The sequence below is a fragment of the Bombina bombina genome, chromosome 6 (assembly GCF_027579735.1).
Source record: "Bombina bombina isolate aBomBom1 chromosome 6, aBomBom1.pri, whole genome shotgun sequence".
Taxonomy (NCBI): Eukaryota; Metazoa; Chordata; class Amphibia; order Anura; family Bombinatoridae; genus Bombina; species Bombina bombina.
In genome coordinates this window covers 659,596,572-659,621,094 of record NC_069504.1, presented here as the reverse complement: position 1 = coordinate 659,621,094, position 24,523 = coordinate 659,596,572, and the positions used below count along the sequence as shown (strand labels likewise).

The following is a 24,523-nucleotide window of genomic DNA, read 5'->3' as shown; positions in this document are numbered from 1 at the left end:
AACTAGTCTTAGAAGACTTTGAGTCTATGCCCAATAGAATTATAGGCAAAAAGCGTACATGGCCTAATGAAGCCAGGGCCCTTAGAAGCCTGACGGATGACAAAAATCTGGTCATCCGTCAGGCAGACAAGGGCGGGGGCATAGTTTTACAGAACTATTCTGATTACATTAAAGAGGCCCGACGGATCCTAGATGACACTAATTACTACACTAAATTGTCTTTCGATCCCACTACAGATTATACAAAGAAACTAAATCTTTTATTAGAACAAGGTCTTTTGGAGAATATCCTGACAAAAAAAGAGAAAAGATATCTCACACCTGACCACCCCAGCACACCGTATTATTACCATCTGCCTAAACTCCACAAAAACGAAAGAATCCCGCCAGGTAGACCCATCATAGCGGGCATGAATAGCATAACTGATAAACTATCGGAGTACATAGATATCTATCTCCAGAGATATGTCATAAATCTCCCTTCTTACATCAAAGATACAAGAGACCTCCTGAACAAAATATCCGACATTAAAAACAAGGGGAACTATCTGTGGCTATCATGTGATGTGGGGTCCCTTTATTCTAATATATCTCATAATCTAGGGATATCCTCCACACAGATGTATTTGAATAGAGACTTCTTCATGCCTGAACAACAACAGGATTATTTGCTATCACTTATTAATTTTATTCTGAAACACAATTATTTTCAGTTTTTGGACACTTTTTATTTACAGATCAAAGGAACGGCCATGGGCACCAGATTTGCCCCCAGTTTCGCAAACCTTTTTATGGGTCAATTTGAGGATCTATATATCTACAACTCGCGATGGAGGGGCAATCTGGTGTTCTATGGCCGTTACATAGATGATTTAATATTTATTTTTGATGGTTCAGTACCTGAGGCTCTTGACTTTGTTGCACATCTTAATAGGAACAGTATGGGTATCAGTTTTACACATAATATACAAAAAAACAATATTGAATTTTTAGATGTGACACTATCATGGGATGCAATAGGTAATTTATCAACATCCACTTTTTTTAAAAAAGTGGACTGTAATAATTTTTTACATTTCCAAAGCAACCATCTAACAAGATGGAAAACAAATATTCCGTACAGTCAGTTCTGTCGTCTACGCAGGAACTGCAGCACAGTAGAACAATATAATAAACAAGCAAGCATACTCACATCAAGATTCCTAGAAAAAGGGTATCCCTCTGAATTAATTAACTCGGGCCAACAGAGAGCCAGGGACCTTGATAGGGAACTTTTGCTATCAACAGTCACTACCTCAGATCAACATAATAGCCAGAAAGAAACTACATTTAACAAACAACCACTATTTGTCACACAGTATAATTCTAACCACAGAATCATTAACAAAGTTCTAAAAAAACATTGGCCTATCCTCCTTAAAGATCCGATTTTAAATAAAACTTTACCACTACAACCAAAATTAGTTTTTAAAAGAGCACCTACATATAAACAGAAACTAGCTCCTAGTAAGGTTGTTATGTCAAAAAGGAATATGGTGAATAAGTCTAGAGGAACAAGAAAGAAAGGTAATGACATCTTTAATAGGATAGGAGCTTTTAGATGTGGAAAGAAACTTTGTTATATGTGTGACCACATCACGCAAGGTTCCACTGAGATTGTTTCACATAACACCGGGGAGACTTTTTCCATCAAAAACAAAATGACTTGTGACTCTAATTTTGTTATCTATGTACTCACATGCGAATGTGGGATACAATATATAGGCAGGACCTGTAGGAAGGTCAGAACTCGGTGGAGTGAACACTTAAGAAACATTAAGGTAAAATCATCTAAACATAGCGTATCCCGTCACACCTGTCAAAAATCTATATCTGGTAAATGTCCATTTAAAATCACCCCAATAGAATGCATTCCTAAAAGTAATCTGTACAATAGGTTCAGTAAGTTGAGACAAAGAGAAACATATTGGATCTTTAAATTCAATAGTTTATTTCCAACTGGCCTCAATGAAGTCATAGACTCTGCTGCGTTTTCTTAAGCTTTTTCATAATATGTCAATTTCTGAAGTTATTAGTATACTATGGTTATAATTATTATGGGCTCTGTTAAGATTTGTATGTTTAACACGGTATCATTCACTGATTTGGTGATGTTTTTTATATTTCCTTTTTTCACTGTGTTAAACAGTGGGAATTCTTGGTATACTTTACTTTCCGAGCTCACTTGCTGCCTAGTTACATCCAATTGGGATAATAATTTATCACACCATCATACACATGATAAATAATCATAGACACAGCAGTATAGGTGACATCACAACTTCATTGTCATTATAAGTGGTATTAAGTGGTAGCTTTAAACACTATTAGGAATTCACTATCACAATCATTTTCACTATGTTTGAAAATTACACATATATACACGCACTTAGGTTTTGTCAGCCACCAGTGGTAATAATAGGACCACTCATATTCTTGTTCTTCATAACACATTCAGCATAATATTGAACACCACACTTAGCATAATCTTTATCTTCATTAATATTACCATTGTCATAAGGCTGATGACTAATATATGGTATAAAATAATACATATAATTTAGATTAAGGTGCACCAACATTTTTTATTAGTTAGAAAAATATATACATTAGGTGTAAAAGGTTGAGTCACTTGAACTATAAATTTATATGCACTGACATTATATTATTATGTTTAAATCGGTACACGTTTTTAATTTCATAGTTAAAGTATATAGAGTGTAATCAGTAAAGTTTATTTACAGCACTTTACATTTGTTATTGTGCTATCACATTGACCTAATTAAAGATCGAGTATTATAAGCAATGGAGCAAATTGTTTTAGAGCAATCATATTATTCATTAACATGTTATTCATAATTTAGAGTATTTAATTCTGCCCCCACCATTACACTTAGGAGCGCAATGGGTACATCTGCAAAACCATTGCGAGTGAACCAAATGCGCCTGTATAGAGAGACTCCAAGTGGATGCCCATTAGACACCAGATAGCGGTTTCTATTGGACACAGAGAAGCATGATGGGAGTTGTAGTCCATCAGAGTCAAACTGCAGTTAAAGTGGGAATGTGACACCAACCAATCGAATGGATTATTATGTACAAGCCCCCACTTAGACGAAAAAGACTACAAAATAACAGTCACGCAGACACACTACCCGGGCACTTCCGGTAGAGACTAGAGAAGCATTATGGTACTTGTAGTCACTGAAATTAGACGGTCAGAGAACAATTCACAATTAGGCAAATTCTATTTCCTTATAGTTCCGGTAGAGAGGTATGATGGTAATTGTAGTCATCAAACTAAGAGCACATGAACCAATTGGGTGTTTCAAATTGTACAAGCCTCCTAAAGCAGGCTTTTAATTGGTCAAAAAACGATCACCGATTAAGTATGTTTACATTCATACACTTTTTATTATCTCACAATCGACACATTACGATCTAGATCTAACATCACACATAACCACATTAGGATATGGGCTCACAGATTATTGATCAAGTGGACATAATATTAAAGGAAAAACTATTATAAACTTCTAATTAAGGCAACAAGTGGGAGTTTTCGGAAAGAAAAGGTTTCATTGGTTTATGTCAAGGAAGGGGAGGGTTTATTGCAAACATATGGTTACTGATCCCTATATAAAGGGGTTTTAAATGGTTCTAGAGTATACAAGCCTGATGAAACAGGGTCTTCCCTGAGAAACGCGTCGCTATTATCTCTATATACAAGGAGATTTGCCATTAAATACACCAAGCTTTAATTTGTTATTGATGGTATTTTTTTATCTTTTGTAAAATAAAATACTTGATACTTTTTAAACAAATCTGGTGTTTGTATGGCATTTCCCTTGCCAGTAACCATAAGGCTGTTTAGCCTTCCTCCCCTCTGAACATTTTTTCCTTTTTGCTGGAATCAATCTAGTGAAGGATTACTGTTGCGAGGATATCCTGACGGGGATCCCTTGGTACAGCTAGCTGGTTTGCTGTTTAAATACCAGCCCGCTCCTACAGGCACAAGAGAGTGCCTTCACGTTTGTGAGTATCCTGTATCTCATCTAACTTGGATATTGTCTGTTTTGATTGATCTACACATGTGGCGCCTCTGTTTCTGTTTTCCTTGCAGTGAAACCTCTTTTTAATGTGAAGACAGGAATCATTTACACCAAATTAAAAGGTGATCTGAAGGAAGGAATAACCTAAAATCATTTACACAAGGATACTATAGAACTTTTGTAAAGATGCTATCTATTGCATCCCAACATCTGGCACACGGACCAAAATTTAGCATAAACATAACTAGTAAGGGCATATCAGCTGATACCAACTCCCATTAAGGAGAGGGGGGGGGAGGTCAACTCCTGCTATCAAGCACAGTGAGTGGCCTAGTCATTATTTACCAGGAATATTCAATCTGAACATACATGGACTTCCTTTGTTGAAAGCATATGGTATGTACATAAATATTTTATTCTAGTGTGCTGTGTATGTCATCTCAAAACAGTCTTGCAGAGGATTTTATTTTCCCAAAGAAAATTATATCTATCAATTAGGGGTGGTGTTATGGATCACATTACATAAAATAATTGTGCTTCCAAATATTATATATTTATAGCTGCTAAAAAAAACAAAATGTATGCTTACCTGATAAATGTCTTTCTTTCCAGATATGGAGAGTCCACAAAGTCATTCTAATTACTAGTGGGAATATCTCTTCTGGCCAGCAGGAGGAGGTAAAGAGCACCACAGCAAAGCTGTTAAAGGGACACTGTACCCAAAGATTTAATTTCGGGATTCAGATTGAGCATGAAATTTTAAGCAAATTTCGAATTTACTCCTATTATCAAATTTTCTTCATTCTCTTGGTATCTTTATTTGAAATTCAAGAATGTAAGTTTAGATGCCGGCCCATTTTTGGTGAACAACCTGGGTTGTCCTTGCTGATTGGTGGATAAATTCATCCACCAATAAAAAAAAAGTGCTGTCCAGAGTACTGAAAGCTTAGATGCCTTCTTTTTCAGATAATGATAGCAAGAGAACGACGAAAAATTGATAATAGGAGTAAATTAGAAAGTTGCTTAAAATTGCATGTTCTTTCTGAATTACAAATGAACAAATTTGTGGTCAGTGTCCCTTTAAGTGTCATTTCCCTACCCATAATCCCCAGTCATTCGACCGAAGGGAAATGGAAAAAGGAATAAAACATAGGTGTAGAGGTGCCTGAGGTTTAGTAAAAAATAACTGACTTAATAAAGGGTGGGGTCGTGGACTCTCCATATCCGGAAATAAATTTAACAGGTAAGCATAAATGTTGTTTTCTTTCCTAAGATATGGAGAGTGCAACAATGCATTCCAATTACTAGTGGGAACCAATACCCAAGCTAGAGGACACCGAATGAATAAGAAGGGAGAACAATACAGGCAGACCTAAACAGAAGGCACCACCACTTGAAGAACCTTTCTCCCAAAAGAGGCCTCAGCCGAGGCACAAGTATCGTATTTGGAAAATGTATGCAGAGAGGACCAAGTTGCAGCCTTGCAAATCTGTTCCACAGAAGCTTAATTTTTTAAAGCCCAAGAAGAGGAGACAGCCCTAGTGGAATGAGCTGTAATTCTTCTCAGGAGGCTGCTGACCAGTAGTCTCATAAGCAAAATTAATTATACTTCTCAACCAGAGGGAAAGAGAAATAGCAGTAGCCTTCAGATCCTTACGCTTTCCAGAGAAACAAACAGGGCAGAAGTCAGGCGAAAATCCTTAGTCGCCTGTAGGAAGAATTTTAGAGCACGCACCACATCCAAATTGTGCAACAGACATTCCTTATGAGAAGAAGGATTAGGACAGAGAGAATGAACAACAATTTCCTGATTAATATTTCTATCCGAAACCACTTTCAGAGAACTGACTGCCAATCCTTTCTCCAGACCTTCCTGGAGAAAGGACAAAATCCTAGAAATTCTGACCCTACTCCAAGAGTAGCCTTTGGATTCAAACCAATAAGTTATTTACGACATATCTTACGGTAAATTTTACGATTAACAGGCTTGCGAGCCTGTAGCATGGTCTCAATGACCATCTCAGAAAGCCCACGATTAGCCAGAACTAAGCGTTCAATCTCCAAGCAGCCAGCTTCGGAGAAACGAGATTTGGATGGAGGAATGGACCCTGAGTTAGAAGGTCCTTCCTCAGAGGCAACCTCCAAGGTGGCAGAGATGACATCTGTACTAGGTCTGCATACAACATCCTGTGAGGCCATGCAGGAGCTTTAAGAATTACAGATGCTTTCTCCTGTTTGATACGAGCAATGACTCGTGGAAAGAGCGCAAACGGAGGAAATGGATATGCTAGACCGAAATCCCAAGGAACCGCCACAGCATCTATCAGAGCGGCCTGCGGATCTCTTGACCTTGAACGGTACCTTGAAAGCTTGGCGTTCTGCCTAGACGTCATCAGATCTAACTCCGGAACCCCCCACTTGAGGGTTAACCAGGAGAACAGCTCCGGGATGAAATGTCTGTCTGCTCAGGAAATCCGCTTCCCAGTTGTCAGAGCCTTGTAAATCGCTCTCAACTCAAAGATGTTTATGGGGAGAGCAGACTCCTCCTGAGTCCATAGTCCCTGTGCCTTTAACTGTGACTGTGCTCCCCAGTCTAGCAGGCTGGCATCCGTGGTCACAATCACCCAGGAAGGTCTCCGGAAGCATGTGCCCTGAGACAGAAGGTCCTGAGAAAGCCACCAGGTGAGAGAGTCTGTCGACTGGTCTAGATCTATCCTCCGAGACAGATCTGAATGGTCTCCGTTCCATTGTCTGAGCATGCATAATTGCAGAGCTCTCACATGGAATCGATGTCCATGGAAGCGACCATCAGCCAATTACCTCCATGCATTGAGCCACTGATGGCCGAACAGTAGACTGTGGAGAGAGGCAAGAGGAGAGAATTTTGGATTTTCTGACCTTCGTCAGAAAATTTTTCATAGATAGGGAATCTAATATGGTCGCTAAGAAAACCACCCTTGTAGCTGGAACAAGGGAACTCTTTTCAAGATTTACTTTCCATCCGTGGAAACGTAGAAAAGACAACAAGATCTCTGTATGAGAGTTTGCTTGTTGAAAAGATGGCACCTGCACCAATATGTCGTCCAGGTAGGGCCCCACTGCAATTCCCCGAGACCTGATCACTGCCAAGAGAGCCCCCAGAACCTTTGACAAAATTCTGGGAGCTGTGGCAAGGCCAAAACGGAAGAGCCAGAAACTGAAAGTGTTTGTCTAGAAAGCGAATCTCAGGAACTTGTGATGATCCCTGTAAATGGGAACATGAACATATGCATCCTTCCGGTCTATGGTCGTCATGAACTGACCCTCTTGGACCAAAGGAAGAAATGAATGAATGGTTTCCATTTTGAAGGACGGTACCCTGAGAAATTTGTTGACACTTTAGGTCTAAAAGGGGTCAAAAAAGTTCCCTCATTTTTGGGAACCACAAGCAGATTTGAATAGAATCCTAGACCCTGTTCTCTTACAGGGACTGGAACAATCACCCCCAGGGAGGAAAAATCCTAAACACAGTTCAAGAATGCCTCTCTTTTTACCTGATCTGCAGCTAGTCTTGAGAGGTGGAATCTGCTCCTGGGAGGGAAATATTTGAATTCTATTCTGTAACCCTGAGATACTATGTCCACAGCCCAAGGATCTGGGACATCTTGTATCCAAGCTTAACAAAACAGGGAAAGTCTGCTCCCCCACTTGATCCGATCCCAGACGGGGCAGACCCTTCATACTGGCCTAGACTCAGCTGCGGGTTTCTTTAATTGCTTCCCCTTGTTCCAAGACTGATTGGATTTCCAAGAAGACGTGGACTGTTCCTGCTTGGAAGAGGAAGACTTTTGACCTTTGAAATTATGAAAGGAATGAAAATTACTTTGACATCCTTTAGGTCTGTTCTTCTTGTCTTGTGGTAGAAAAGACCCTTTTCCACCCAGAAGCTTGAATTTGGAGGTAACATCAGCTGATCAAGATTTCAGCCACAAAGCCCTGCGGGCTAAGACAGTGAAGCCAAACATCTTGGCTCCCAGTCTAATAATGTGTATGTTAGCATCAGAATTATAGGAACTAGTTTAAAAGCCTTAATCCTATCTTGAATCTCCTCCAGCGGAGTCTCTGCTAAAATAGATTCAGATAAAAGGCATTGCACCAATAAGATGCAGCACTTGCTACTGTGGCAATACAAACTGCAGGTTGCCATTGAAGACCCTGATGAACATACATCTTTTTCAAATAAGCCTCCAGCTTCTTGTCCATGTGATCCTTAAAGGAGCAGCTATCCTCTATAGGGATCGTAGTTCTCCAGAGTAGAAATAGCCCCTTCTACTTTAGGCACCGTGCACCATAAATCTTTAATGGAGTCAGCAACAGGAAACATCTTTTTAAAAATGGGAGACGGGGAGAAAGGTATCCCTGGCTTCTCCCATTCCTGCTAAATAATCTCCGTCACACGGTCTGCAACAGGAATACTAGGAATACTAGGAACATCATAGTATTTATTAAGTTTACTAGATTTATTAGGGTTGACAACGACAGGATCATCAGAGTCGTCCAAAGTAGCTAATACCTCCTTTAGCAATACACAAAGGTGTTCAAGCTTAAATCTGGAGTTTACTTCTTCAGCATCAGATAAAGGAATTATACTGTCCGAATCTACTATTTCACCCTCAGAGGCTACCGAGGTATCCTTCTCATCAGATTTATGAGAGAGTGTAACCTGCGTAATAGCAGATGGAACAGACACCTTACAATCTGACAACTTTTTAGATTTCCTCTTGCGCTTCCCCAACATGGGAAGAGCAGATAAAGCCGCTGATACCACAAATAAACTCATCCAGGAGGCCGAGAGGAACTGCAGGGCACTGTATGCAACGCCATAGAGGCTTAGGGAAGTTTGAGGAACAAGCTGTGGCACTGCATGAACAGCATCCTCCTGAGAGACATTGGGCTCATAGGGCAATAATTTATTTGATTTTATTCTAGCTAAACATAAAGCAGAAAATTGCATAGGAGAAACAATTTGGGCCTCTAGACATAATAAAAAATGTATCAATAGAAACAGTTTGATTATCCATGTCCATAGCTTGAAATAAAAAAAAATATTCCCCAAAAATAAAGAAATTATTAAACTCTGAAAAATATGACAACAACTGTCACTTTCAAAGGAGTGTTTTTAACCCAAGCGTTATATGATTTAACTACCCAAACAGAAAGGAAACCAACTCTGGACCTCTACTCCCCAGACAGTCTGAGATGCCCTACCGCAATCTAGAAGATCAATATATTCACAGAGACTTGCTTGCAATTGACTTCTAACGAGCCAACACAGAAAACTGCAAAGAATCAGTGACGCCACTCAGCTCCGAGTCAGAAGAACTGAGGTTCATATGACCGGCAAAATAGGAACTGCCCAGATACTAAAAGCGCGCTTTCCACCAACTGCCTAGTAACAATGATGGTCTTCCCATGAAACATACGCAGCTCCCGGTCATCAGAATAAACCTCAACAAAGCACATTCTGCCTGCCATTAACGCCCCATTTTCCATACATGCAAAACGATACTAAATTAAACAATTTAGAGCCACAGAGGAACAGTCCCTTAGAAAAGGTAAGGTTAACCCTTAGTCTCCACATACAATTGTGCCTGCTCACTGCCCAAACGAATCCTGCATATAGGATTAACTATGTCCCAAATATTATTGCAAAATTAATAATCTTCAGAAATGCAAAGTCTTCAGTACCTAGAAGACAAAAAGCACTTACCTGCAGTCTAGCTGTCCGGCAGGAAGACAGCTCCCAAGGCATAAAAGGACACATACTGCTTACAGAGACCTGTAGAAAAAAGAAAGAACAGAGTAACCAACTCTGGTTTTCTATAACTAGGGCAGCAATATGTTAGGAAACAAAGTGAGGCCCACCTCACAACTTCCTAACTGCTTAAAAGCCACCACTACTCTAATGAAAGATTGACGTGGACTCAAATCCTTGCTTGCAGGGAAAAGTACCCAAAAAAGGAATTAATTTCTTCAGACACCAAACTTCACCTCCTCCATTGACAGAGGCAAAGAGAATGACTGGGGATTATGGGTAGGGGAGTGACACTTAACAGCTTTGCTGTGGTGCTCTTTGCCCCCTCCTGCTGGCCAGGAGAGATATTTCCACTAGTTTATATATATATACAGTGTATATATATATATATATATATATATATATATATATATATATATATATATATATATATATATATTAGGAAAGAAATGAGATTCTGATGTTTATAGGATGGATGATTTAGGCAATAATTAGGACATTGTCATTTCAAAAAATAAAAATAAAGAAAAGAAGGATAATATTTAGTTAATTGGCAATATTTAAAAATTACCATCAATCCATATTTGTAAGTATTCTTTAACTATTTATTTAACGAGTACACAAAAAGCCATAATAATGGCAAAAGACAAAAAAAATAGACACTAGTGCATCAACAGATTTATATCATATACTGGATAGATTTATTGCACAACTTATTTTAGTAAATCAGATATTCTAAATCAATTCCTTATCAGCCATTGAAAAGCAGAATATTTTAGTGTATACTAATATGAAATAAGCAGAACACAATGTTTATCTCATATTCTAGAATCAATGTATCATCTTTACCAGCACTGAACAATTGTTACATCAGCACTGTCATAAGAAGATCTGTGATGTATACATACAGCACTCCATGCATTATTTATGTGTTTGTCTTGTGGCATGATGTGAACACCTTACTGTGATAAACAAAAGCACCTTATGCTTGGGAAGTAGGCTTGTGTCCAAATCATACACAGTGGAGCGTAACATCTTTCTTGCGACACAAAGGTGTTTTGTAATATTTGGTCTTTTTCCTGGATTGATAAACACTTCCACAATATTCTAGAGAGATCTGAAGACGTTGGGAGTTTGAGTTTTGTTCACCTTCCTACAAGGAAATCTGTATGGCACTTATAACTGTCTGTCAACAATGTACTTTTTTACTTTGTCAATATGAAAGCAGAGGTCAGAGTACAAGTTGTTTTTCTGCTTAATCAAGCTATTTGTTATCTCATGTGATTTAAAATTGCCACTTCACCTTTAAAGTCGAACTCCAAGAGTAATAATAAATAGTGTGTGCAAGGGCTCAAAATAACTTGTACGTTCCTTTCACTGTAAATGATATGCTCTGGAATACTAGCCAGTATGGACAAAAAGAGGATTCCAACGTTAAGTTTTAAACTTATATCTACATTACTAAAATGTTATAGAGGTGTTTAATATCAGTGCAACACATGCTTTCAAAAATGTAAATGGACATCATGTGTTAGAGCATTTTATTGCTGCTTGAATATAATGTGTTTAACTTGCAAATGGGTTAAACACATAGTTAAAGACAGATCCAGAGTAGCAATGCACTAGTGGGAGCTAGCTGAACACATCTGTTGAGTTTATAACAAGTAACACATGTGTGTAGCCACCAATCACTAGCAAGCGCCCAGTATTGCATTGCTGCTGTTGAGAAAATGTACATATGCTTTTCAACTAAGGATATCAAGAGAACAAAGGAAATTTAATAATACAATTGAATCTAAAAAAGTCTTGTAAAATTAAATGTTCTACCTGAATGAAGTTAACTTTCATGTCTCTTTAATTATCTTTAGTATTTTGCATAAATTTAGAACCATGGCCTAAACGGGAGTTAAAGGGTAATGAAACCCAAACATTTATTTTGTAAATCAGACAGAGCACGCAATTTTAAAAAGACTTTCAAACTTACTTCCGTTATCAAATATGCTCTGTTCCCATGATATTCTGTGTTGAAGAGATATCTAGGTATAGAGCACTACATGACAGGACATAGTGCTGCCATATAGTGCTCTTGCAAACAGATAACATTCTTGCAAAACTGCTGCCATATAGTGCTCTACAAATGGGCCAGCTCCTAAGCATACGTCCCTGCATTTCAACAAAAGACACCAAAAGATTTAAAAAAAAATTGATAATAGAAGTAAATTAGAATGTTGCTTAAAATTGAATGTTCTGTCTGAATCATGAAAGAAAAATGTTGGGTTTCATATCCCTTTAATATAGGTTGGTAGAAAGGATTTTCCTTACCGTTTCTTCCTCATCTTCATCTTCCTCATAGAAATCAATTTCTTCTGGATTCATGTTTGATTCCAGGAAGTCTGTCTCATCATCTCGGGCACCGACAAAAAATCTGGCTGTTGAGCAGTCGCCCTCGCAGGGTGGGGTCAGAGATGACATCACAAACTTCTGAGCCTAACATACCGCTCAGGAACCATCACAAAAACAGGGTTTTAAGAAAGGAAAACAGCCAGTTCTTCAACCAAGGCTGCTAGATACAACCACAAGTGTCAGACAAGGTCCAACTGCAACAGGATGAGGACTTCACCTTATTTTCTTATAAACATAGACCAGCAGGTTCATGCTGCAAATCCTTCAGATGAGCCATGTGTAAAGAATTTCTATTAAATAAGCTAAAATGTGAAACTCAATGTGAGCCAATTGCCAAGATACTGGGTGTAGGGATGTGAAGTAAATCAGCAAGTCCTTCAGTTACAGAGACCTAGAAAAACACACAAATAAATCACATGAATTAACACAATTGTAAATGATTTATGCTGGTACCTATGACCAGATTAATTGTTAAGAGACATTTTATCTTTGAAAAATATAAACACAATTTATATTCTAAGTATCTTCTGTAACTGTTTAATGTGTGTGTATCAAATAGTGGGTGATCTTCACTCACAGTAACTCAACACATACCAGGGAGCTGAAAACATCAATATTATCCAATGAGTGAGGTATTTATTGGAGATTATACACACACATATTTATATTAATTTGTATTTATTTGTTTAATCTCACAGGTTACAGAACCAAAATATAAAAATCAGGTAACTTATGTTTCTTAAAGGGGACATGAAACCCAATTTTTTTCTTTCAAGTTTTAGAAAAACCATGCAATTTTAAACAACTTACTATAAATGTACTTCTATTATCTAATTTGCTTCACTCTCTTGCTATCCTTTGTTGAAAAGCATATCTAAATAGGCTCAGTCCCTGCTGACTGGTGACTGCACATAGATGCCTTGTGTAATTGAGTCAATCATGTGCATTGCTATTTCTTGAACAAAGGATAGCTAAAGAATAAAGCAAATTAGATCATAGAAATAAATTGGAATGTTGTTTACAATTGTATTTTCTCTCTGACTCATGAAAGACATTTTTTTGGTTTCATGTCCCTTTAAGATAGAGGTTGTCAAAATATATATATATATATATATATATATATATATATATATTTATATATTTTTTTATATTATATATATATATATATATATATATATATATATATATATATATATATATATATATATATATATATATATACACACATATACATACACACATACATACATATATATATATATATATATATATATATATATATATATATATATATATATATATATATATATATATATATATATATATATATATATATATATATATATATATATATATATATATATTTGGGGGGTTTTTTGGGTTTTTTTTATTTATTTATTTTTTTTTTGCTTGAAAAATATTAAGTTAAAAGGGACAGTCAAGTCCAAACATTTTTTTCATAATTCAGATAGGGCAAGTGATTTTAAACAACGTTCCAATTTACTTTTATCACCAATTTTGCTTTGTTTTCTTGGTATTCTTAGTTGAAAGCTAAACCCAGGAGGTTCATATGCAAATTTCTTAGACCTTTAAGGCCGCCTCTAATCAGTTAGTTCATGTGTGTCATATTAGATAACATTGTGCTCACGCACTTGAAGTTACCTAGGAGTGAGCACCGATTGGCTAAAATACAAGTCTGTCAAAAGAACTGAAATAAGAGGGCAGTTTGCAGAGGCTTAGATACAAGGTAATTACATAGGTAAAAAGTGTATAATTATAACAGTGTTGGTTATGCAAAACTATGGAATGGGTAATAAAGGGATTATCTATATTTTTAAAAAACAAAAATTCTGGTGTTGATTGTCCCTTTAATTTCAAAATTACTGCTTATACTGGAACAGAAACTCAATAGCTAAAAAGAAAGATCCCAAAAACAATGACATGCCCCACAAGTTAAAGAACAAATAATGTTTGTTTTTTAGCAGAGGAACATCTTTGTTTCAAAAATGTTAACATACAATAGATGAGATGAAGAAAACGTTCTTCAATGTGCTTTTAAAATGTGCATAATGTAAAGAGAATTTGTATAAAGACAAAAGCTTTACACAATGAGTTACCGATTCAAAAAGGTTCTGAAAGGCGATTGCTTCCATTATAACTAGCACAATAAATGCTTAGTTACATATTAACCGAAGTAACTGCTAGCATTAATTTACCTGCCATACACACAACAATTAAAAAGATATTAAACAATGCTCATTTGGTAAAAAAAAATAAAAAAAAAATAAAAAAAAACAATAATGTTACATCAAAGTAAATATAAAAAGAAATCGATTGTGTAAAAACAGCAAATAATGTACTTGTTTTCTTGCAAAATTAGCACTTAGAAATTCTGAGTGTAGCCACTGACCCCAGTGTTTTGAAAGCAGAGTTTTTATTCTGCCAGTTCTGGGCATGAGCAAATCTGACTCCCTGTTATCTAGTCTATTCACTAACCTAGAATTTATATTGCATCAGGCTAAGATAAAACTTCCTGCAAAGGCCTCTTCCTCTATGTAGGGCTGTGACAGGACACAAATGTAGTGTAAACTTAAAAAAAAAACAAAAAAAAAAAAACATAAGATCCATTTAAATAGATGAATAATACATATTGCAATGATTTCTATTAAATATAAGCAACTGCTTAGTGCTATTTTATTATTACAACAATGAAACAGCATCCAACAGTTGATCAAAGCAGCCAAGATAATCAAAACAACATCCATTCCACTAGTCTCAAGGAGAAAAGCAAGTTTGGAGGAGGATGGAAGAACTACCCTATCCCATGTTTTGCTCAGGGTCCCACCCTCCCTAAAACAGCTGTTTCAGCACTCCAGCAGAGAAAGCTGGAACAATATACAGTATAAATAAATAACAGGAATGCTGCAGATTGTATCACATAACTGGGATTCCTACACATAAGTGATGCAATTACTGTTCTTACCCAGATTCTAACTCATAAAATTCAAACATTCTAAATACGCTTTTTCCTTCAAAAGCCTCGAGTACCACTGAAAAAAAACAAGGTTTTGAAATCCAATATACTACTGCAGTAAGGCCCTGGAAACATTTTTTTTTTAAAGTTTAAGTTTTTTTTATTGTTAACATAATCAACAAGTGAGCAATAACTGCTTAAAGGGACATGAAACGTTAAATTGTGCATAGTGTGTGTGTGTGGGGGGGGGGGGGTTGCAATATAGGCTCATTATTTTGCCCCTTGTTCCTTTAATTTAAATTGCAAAAAATGTAGGGCTTTCTAAATTTGAATGAGAACTGGAAATGCGAACTACAGATTTCATAGACCTAATACTGCTAGATTCTACACACTGATTGTTTGACAGTACTAGCTCATTTATATTTGTCCCGAACTGTTAACTTATATTTGTTCCTAACTGGCTTCAACAGAGGCTTTCAAAACGGTAAACCAAAACAATGCAAATTCTGCTATCAAAATGACAGTTTAAAAGGGACACTAAATATTAAATAGATTTTATGCATCTGCCTCTAATCATGCGTGATGCCATAATGAAATAGTTTACACTGCAGGTATCTGAAGGACAGTTCCTGCACATGTGTAAACACATAAGCACTGTAATGCAGTGAAACTTAGATTTAAACATGGCGGCACCCATGACTAGAGAGAGGCAGGGAATAGCCTCAATACTATGCTTAGAAAATGTATTTAGTGTTTAATGTCCCTTTATATGTTTTTATAGCATTTATTTTATAGGCAGGTCTTTTGCAATGTAGTGTTTAATTACTAATCTATAGAATGCATACATAAATAAAATGTTTCATGTCCCTTTAAATTTAGATAAAAGTATTAGAGTATTATTGCACTATTGATTTGCTTCCATGTAACTGTTTAACCCCTGCAAATGGGCTGAACACAATCAAAGTCAGCTCCCCAATCATCAATGCACTGCAACAAGTTAGCTGAGCACATCTGAGCCAATGCCAAAAGGCATTTGCGTAGTCACCAATCAGCAGCTAGCTCCTAAAGCTACCTATGTATTGTTTTCAACATAGGATACTAAAAGAACAAAGAAAACTAGGAAAGAGAAGTAAATTGAAAAGTCTCTTAAAATTGCACACTATATACTGTATATCTTAACCATGAACACTTAAAGGGATAAGATAAGTCAAAATTAAAATTGCATGGTTTAAGCAGAGCATGTCATTTTAAGACACTGCTTCTATTATCAAATTTAAAATTATTCTCTTAATATCCTTTGTTGAAAAGAAGATGTACATATCCTCAGCAGCAACACACAACTGGAAACTAGCTTGTGATTGGTGGCAACACATTTGTCTCGTCATTGGCTCACAATGGGTCTGATGAAGGAGTTGTGTTAGTACTGCAAGGTCTATCAAAGAATTTTAGAAAGGCATCTAGCTATGTAGTTTCTGGATTTGAAAAAGAGACACATAAATTGTAATATAATGCTCAATAAAAATCAACAAAGATTTTGTGTTCTTTATCTCCAAGCCAGTAAGTTTTTGATCATCAGGTCACGTTTTCAGCTAGTTCCCAACTTCCCAGTACAGCATTGCTGCTCTAACTTTAACAATGTGTTTAACCCTTGTGCTAGGGTTAAACACAGTTTTATACAACCAATAGTGCATTTTATTGTTGCTCTTGTCTTTTACATTCCTTTAATTTTGACTTTCATGTACTTTTAAGACCGAGTTATACAAACATGCACTTCCCATTAGCTTTAAAATCAAAATATTTCTGGCTTGAAAAATGCGGTTAAATATGACGAAATAATGTTCTTTCATATGTAGAATTGAAAGTTTAGTGTCCCCGTAAGTTCCTAATCAAGTGTAAAAAAAGACTGTATCTGGAGGCCAAGTTATTGTACCATTGCAAATCAGTAGAAATAACAATAACATGCACAATTTCTTTGCTAGGATGTTAGTAAAATGATGATGGATATGAATGAGTGAGTGATGTCCTGAACACAATTTCATAGAAAGCCTAATGCACCGTCACAAGACTATCATACACTTCTGTAAAGCTTTGCATAGAAAAAAACTGGATTTCAATTTGACTTTTTTCTCATGGAAGGGTTTAACTGCACAATGAAAGTATCTAAGTGTTTGGTTTTATAATGTGTTTTTGTTGTTGTTTAGAAACAACAAAGAAACTTATTTAAAAATGTTTGAATTAGAATTGAATAAACGGATAGCTGCATAGTGATCTCCACAGAAAATGTTGCTTGCCGGGTGGCATTATCAAGTAGCCGGGGGGCATTATCAAGTAGTCAAGTGGGGGCAGTGTAATATTTTCTAATATTATACCATTAAAGCTATCCAAAACACAAAATAATTACATAATTTAAAAATAAAATGTATTTAATAATAATTTATGCAATAAAAAAATCGAACATAATTAATATTAACTAATTTTAGCTTAATATTGGCTAAAATTTTAGCCGGTGGTCAGTAAAATCAGTCGGGAGGGGCACTCGCTAAAAAGGTCCAGGGGAGAACACGATAGAGATGGATATTTCCCTGTAAAAGGTACCAAAAACATTACACTAATTTGCAACCAATTTTAAAATACAAAATATTCTAAAAACACAAAGGGTTTCCTAAACTTAAAGGTGAGCTGGCGGTGGTGCGACTGCTGACTATCTGAGAAGGTGTTGCTTTTCAATACTTTTACAGCATATCTGTGTATGCTGCTGAAAAACTAATTAAGGACCATTAAACTTTGCATTATTGAAAAAGAAACATGATTGCAATATATATTCATTATTTTGCTGTAAAATACATCTGACAATTGTACTTGTTGCACTATCTCCCAGGGAGGCTTGGGTTGATACTTTTGACTAATTTATCTATGAGGTTTTGTTTACCCCCATCCCACCTCACATTCCCTGTGCTCATTTGCTTTTTTTTTTTTTTTTAAGGTGGATTATCAGATTTGCGACAACCATCATGATAGGAAAATTATTCTTTGCAATAGCAGTGAGCATAGAAGGTAGTTTAGGTGTTAAATATAAATCTATATATGCACAATAATAATAATAACTTAGATACCGATTAAAAAAGGAATATATGACTATTTAAACATTTTATTATATATATATATATATATATATATATATATATATATATATATATATATATATATATATATATATACATATACATACACACACATACAGGTAGCCCTCAGTTTACGCTGGGGTTAGGTTCCAGAAGGAATGATTGTAAATCGAAAATCGAAACCGTTGTAAAGTGAAACCCAGTTTATAATGTAAGTCAATGGGAAGTGAGAGAGATAGGTTCCAGGCCCCTCTCAAAATTGTCATAAGTAACACCTAATACATTATTTTTAAAGCTTTGAAATGAAGACTTTAAATGCTCAACAGCATTATAAACCTAATAAAATAAACACACAACACAGAATATATCATTAAACTAAGTTAAATGAACAAAAACATTTGCTAAACAGCATTATAAACCTAATAAAATAATCACACAACACAGACTTCAATTGCATTTTTCTGCAAACAGTTCTTTCTATGCATTCCAATCTGGACTGATTTATAGACAGGAAGATCTTGTTCCATTGAAATCTGCTCGACAGCTCAGGTCTGGTTAAACTGATTAATTTCAGCTTGCTTGGCTTTGCTGCAACACAAGCGGACAGCTCCACCTACTGGCTATTTTAATAAATGTACTGCTTGTCAATGCTTTTCATTAGCAGTAACATGACTGGAAAAAAAGGTTGTTATTCTGAAACGGTGTAAATTGAACCATTGTAAAACGAGGGCCACCTGGGTATATGTGTGTATATATATATATATATATATATATATATATATATATATATATATATATATATATATATATATATATATATATACACACACACATTATATATATATATATATATATATATATATATATATATATATATATATATATATATATATATATATATATATATATATATATATATATATATATATATATATATATATATATATATATACACATACACACACACACATTTTTTGCTAATTAACTTAGCCGATACAGTGCAAAACTAAGAGAAGAGGGCAGGCTCCCACAGTTTTTTTTTTACTTTACTGCACATGTGCAAACAGCGTTCATGCTATAACTGTTTATTAGTTTGTGATTTTGGTTAGTAAGGGTTTTTTTAGGGAAATCAGTGAAAAGAAAAAGCATAAAATACGCTTTGACAAAATAAAGCCGTTGTTTTCATTGCAAGGTACATTGTTATGTAGCTTACAATTTGTATGTAATGTCCCTTTAGTGTACATTAATACACTCATCATTTTTTTCAGTATCTTTAGATTTTTTTATTATTATTATTTTTTTAATATGCTGAATCCAAAAGGGACAGTAGTCAAAATTAAACTTGGATGATTAAATAGAAAATGCAATTTTAAATAACTTTCCAACTTACGTCTATTATCAAATTTGCTTTGGTCTATTGGTATCCTTGCATACTTTATCTAAAGTTGTATCAGAGTTCTCTTTTTTTGATAAATGAATCTTGCTGTAAGGAATAAAACAACTTGTAGGCTTGAACAAACTTGCGCACACTAGTTCTATCACCTGTGAGCACTGATACATTAACACCAGCTCTTTATGACGATCTAATGTTTCTACTAATTTAAATTATGCTTCTATTAGTTAATATTTTCATGAAAGATTTTACTTTTGATGCTATTTCTTATAAGCATTACTGGAAAATGTTGGAATACAATCTTCAATTAGAATGCTGTGCAAAGCAAAAAAAAAAAGTCCTTTATGGACTCACCTATAGGTCCAGTTTACACCACAAATTTATCCCTTCTATTTAGACAGCAAACAATGAGACATCACAAATTGTTCTATTTACTCTTTCAAACGTCCCCCTCTGGATAAAACTGCTTTGAGGTGGTTTAATCTGTCTGAAGAGCTGCTTACAATCTGCCTGGTGCCAACCAATGCTCTTCATCTCCCGTGTTGAGTTGTTGCAGGAAGAGCTTTCACTATGGTACAATTTAGGTACAACATGCAAACTCCTTGTACCGTGCAGCAAAGACGGAAAACTGCATCAGAGTTAACCCTTCAGCGGCATGAGCTATGACAGCTTGGTATGAAAAGTACCAAGGGTAGAACATACAGGGAAATAGTTAAGAACATGAAGCAAGCAGCTGTCTTACGCCTTCTAATATTACTCGACTTCTCATATTCCCACTCTAACCTTATAACAGTCTATTTCAACTCTTACATGACTGCATGAGAATATATCAGTGCTCTATAGAACGGCACTGGATACACTCGCTGCTGCTAGAATGACAATGTGCGGCTTTGAGCAAAAGATCTGATAAAAAAAGACCCTTTAAAAGGGTGTACAAGTTAGATGCACACAAGCATAATTAAAAAAAAAAAAAAAAAAAGCAAACAATATACATTTGCTATTTATTTCACCGACTTTTCCGGTAATTTACCTCTGAAAATTGTGCTTTATCTACTTTCGCTTGAAATACTGGTGTGCATATTGCATACTTATGTATGCTGCAGCTGGTCTGACCCAACTACATGATATACAGTGAGTGCTTAGGTCAGTACAGGAGCTAATTTACATCTGGCTTCTATCTGGTCATTACAAAGGGGACCAAACAGTCAGTGGGTATCAAGAGGTGTATAACTGAACTGCTTTGCACTTTAAGAAAACATAAAAGGAAGCAGGGAATGAGAGGTTTAGTGCACTCTCTCCTGGATTGTCTGCGATACGTTAAAAAATTACTTTTAATCTCTATAATATAAAAAGGGGAGCACAGACTGAAAAATAAATATGCAGCCTTCAAATCCCACACTTGCTGCATATAGTGTCACACCCACGTATTCCTGGTCAGTAACAGGAACCTCTGCATCAGTTGTGGTGGGGGGGGGGGGTGATTAAAGGAACACTGTACACTAGATTTTTATTTACATAAATGTTTTGTAGATGATCCATTTTTATTGTGAGTGTTTTTGTTACAATGTATACTTTTTTTTTTTGTTATAACATTGTGCTGATTTTCAGACTCCCCAAAGTATCAGATGTAGATTCAAGTCTACAGCTTTCTGCTTTCTCCTGTTTGTAATGGGTCTTTTAATATGCAGGGAAGGGGGGTCTGCTCTTCCTGCTTTCTCAGCCCCTTTTACTGGGTGTCCCAGCCCAACCTCATCAACAGTGCTAAATTTGGAGCTTCTAAATACATGAATAATAAACATAGATTAAGGAGAAAATTCTTATTTTGACATAGGCAAGCAATTAAAAACGGCAGACAGGAGAGACAACGCTGCTCCTGCTGGACCCCTGACGCACATTTCACAGAATGCTTCACAGAACACCCCCTCTGAGGAAGCATTCTGTGAAACGCGCGTCAGGGGTCCAGCAGGAGCAGCGTTGTCTCTCCTGTCTGCCGTTTTTAATTGCCTGCCTATGTCAAAATAAGAATTTTCTCCTTAATCTATGTTTATTATACATGGTGCCTACTTAGATTATATACTAATACTTAAAAGTAAATCAGCCCTCGGACTGTAAGGGCTTAGCTTACTCTAAAATATTTGATAGTGGGCCCATGTATATCCATACATTTTTTGGCTCTAAAAGCTTATCAGTAATTACTCTTGACTGGGTTTAAGTGTTTTTAACTTTTTTCTCGCTACTACTGTGTGAATGTTGGTTCCTAGTTATACTAATAAAGATTTAAGGTATGAATGTTATGGAACTTTTTAAATATATAGTGTAATCTTTATCTGAATCCATTACTTGGAGTTCACATGATATACAATTTGTGGTAATCTCTGCTATGAATCCTAATGTATTCCTCTACAATTAGTTTTTCTAGTTGTTTAGTTCTGTTTTCTGAGATCCCACAACAGATACTGATCCCATTTAGTGATACTTAACATAACATATAGATACAAAATATATGTATTGTAATATAAACAAGGGTACTGTATCTGTTATTACTTAACTCCAACTTATCCCCCACCACCTTAGTTCTAAAATTTCAGTTACGTTGTGCGTCATACTTGGCGCCAAATAATTTCATTATTTAAATCCCCATTCCTATATGCCTCTTGCCTTTTTCTATGTCAAAGGGCTATGCTGTTTGCATTTTTTTCCCATTTCTGAAACTGCCATATAAAGAAATTGATAATTTTGCTTTATATGTTGTTTTTTCTCTTACATTTTTGCAAGATGTCTCAATCTGATCCTGTCTCAGAAGTATCTGTTGGAACCCTGCTGCCTGATATCAGTTCTACCAAAGCTAAGTGCATTTGTTGTAAACTTGTGGAGATTATATCTCCGAATGTGGTTTTTAATAGTTGACATGATAAACTTTTACATGAAGATAATGTGTCCATCAGTAATAATACATTGCCTGTTGCGGTTCCTTCAACATCTAATGTACAAGATATACCTGTGAATTTAAGAGAATTTATTGCTGATTCAATTCAGAAGGCTTTGTCTGCCATCCTGCCTTCTAATAAACATAAAAGGTCTTTAAAAACGTCTCATAAGGTTGATGAAATTTCAAATGACTGACAACATACTGAATTATCCTCCTCTGATGAGGATCTATCTGATTCAGAAGATCCTTCCTCAGATATTGACACTAACAAATCTACTTATTTATTTAAAATGGAGTATATTTGTTCTTTGTTAAAAGAAGTGTTGATTACATTGGATATTGAGGAAACTAGTCCTCTTGATATTAAAACTAGTAAACGTTTAAATTCTGTTTTTAAACCTCCTGTGGTTACTCCAGAGGTTTTTCCAGTTCCTGATGCTATTTCTGATTTCTGCAAGGTTTAAAAAATTGTATCCATTACCAGCAATTACAATAGGGTTTTGGGAAAAGATCCCCAAAGTTGATGGGGCTATCTCAACTCTTGCTAAACGTACCACTATTCCTATAGAAGATAGTACTTCTTTTAAAGATACTTTAGATAGGAAACTTGAATCTTATCTAAGGAAAGCCTACTTATATTCAGGTCATCTTCTCAGGCCTGAAATTTCTTTGGCTGATGTTGCAGCTGCATCAACTTTTTGGTTGGAAAATTTAGCACAACAAGAATTGGATTCTGATTTGTCTAGCATTGTTCGCTTACTGCAACATGCTAATCATTTTATTTGTGATGCCATTTTTGATATCATCAAAACTGAGGTTAGATCTATGTCTTTAGCTATTTTAGCTAGAAGAGCTTTGTGGCTTAAATCTTGGAATGCTGACATGACTTCTAAGTCCAGATTGCTATCTCTTTCTTTCCAAAGTAATAAGTTATTTGGTTCTCAGTTGGATTTGATTATTTCAACTGCCACTAGGGGGAAAATGAGTTTTTTTGCCTAGAAAGATTTATTATCGAGTTTGGAAAATTTATGTTTCATGGTGTTCTCATAAATTCTCTTGGCATTCTTTCAGAATTCCTAGAATTTTACAGTTTCTTCAGGATGGGTTAGATAAGGGTTTGTCTGCAAGTTCCTTGAAGGGACAAATCTCTGCTCTGTTTTATTTCACAGAAAGATTGCTAAGCTTCCTGATATTCACTGTTTTTTACAGGCTTTGGTTCGTATCAAGCCTGTCATTAAATCATTCTCTCCTCCTTGGAGTCTTAATTTGGTTTTGAAGGCTTTACATGCTCCTCCTTTTGAGCCTATAAATTCTTTGGACATTTACTTTCTTGGAAAGTGTTGTTCCTTTTGGCCATCTCTTTTGCTAGAAGAGTTTCTGAATTATCTGCTCTTTCTTGTGAATCTCCTTTTCTAATTTTTCATCAGGATAAGGCGGTTTTGCGGACTTCATTTCAATTCCTACCTAAGGTTGTGAATTCTAACAACATTAATAGAGAAATTGTTGTCCCTTCCTTGTGTCTTAATCCTAAGAATTCTTTGGAAAGATCCTCTCATTCTTTGGATGTGATGAGAGCTTTGAAATATTATATTGAAGCTACTAAAGATTTCAGGAAGACTTCTAGTCTATTTGTTATATTTTCTGGTTCTAGGAAAGGTCAGAAGGCTTCTGCCATTTCCTTGGCTTCATGGTTAAAGCTTTTGATTCTTCAAGCTTATTTGGAGTCGGGTCAAGCCCCGCCTCAGAGAATTACAGCTCATTCTACTAGATCAGTCTGCACTTCATGGGCTTTTAAGAATGAAGCTTCATTTGATCAG

At 35.8% G+C, this 24,523-nt stretch overlaps 1 protein-coding gene across 3 annotated transcripts in view; it reads right to left on the bottom strand.

The window, feature by feature from the left end:
• The window catches only part of PPIP5K1 (diphosphoinositol pentakisphosphate kinase 1), a 488,970-nt gene extending 468,562 nt beyond the window's left edge, over positions 1–20,408 (bottom strand). For 2 of the 3 annotated variants that reach the window (XM_053717727.1, XM_053717728.1), the window contains exons 1-2: positions 20,132–20,408; positions 12,208–12,679 (exon numbers count right to left, since the gene is read on the bottom strand). In XM_053717727.1, the coding sequence (XP_053573702.1) occupies positions 12,208–12,357 (150 nt within the window). In that variant the 5' untranslated portion in view covers positions 12,358–12,679; positions 20,132–20,408. The remainder of the gene's footprint in view (positions 1–12,207; positions 12,680–20,131) is intronic. The other variant, XM_053717729.1, reaches the window with a different exon arrangement.
• Positions 20,409–24,523: the final 4,115 nt, after the last annotated feature.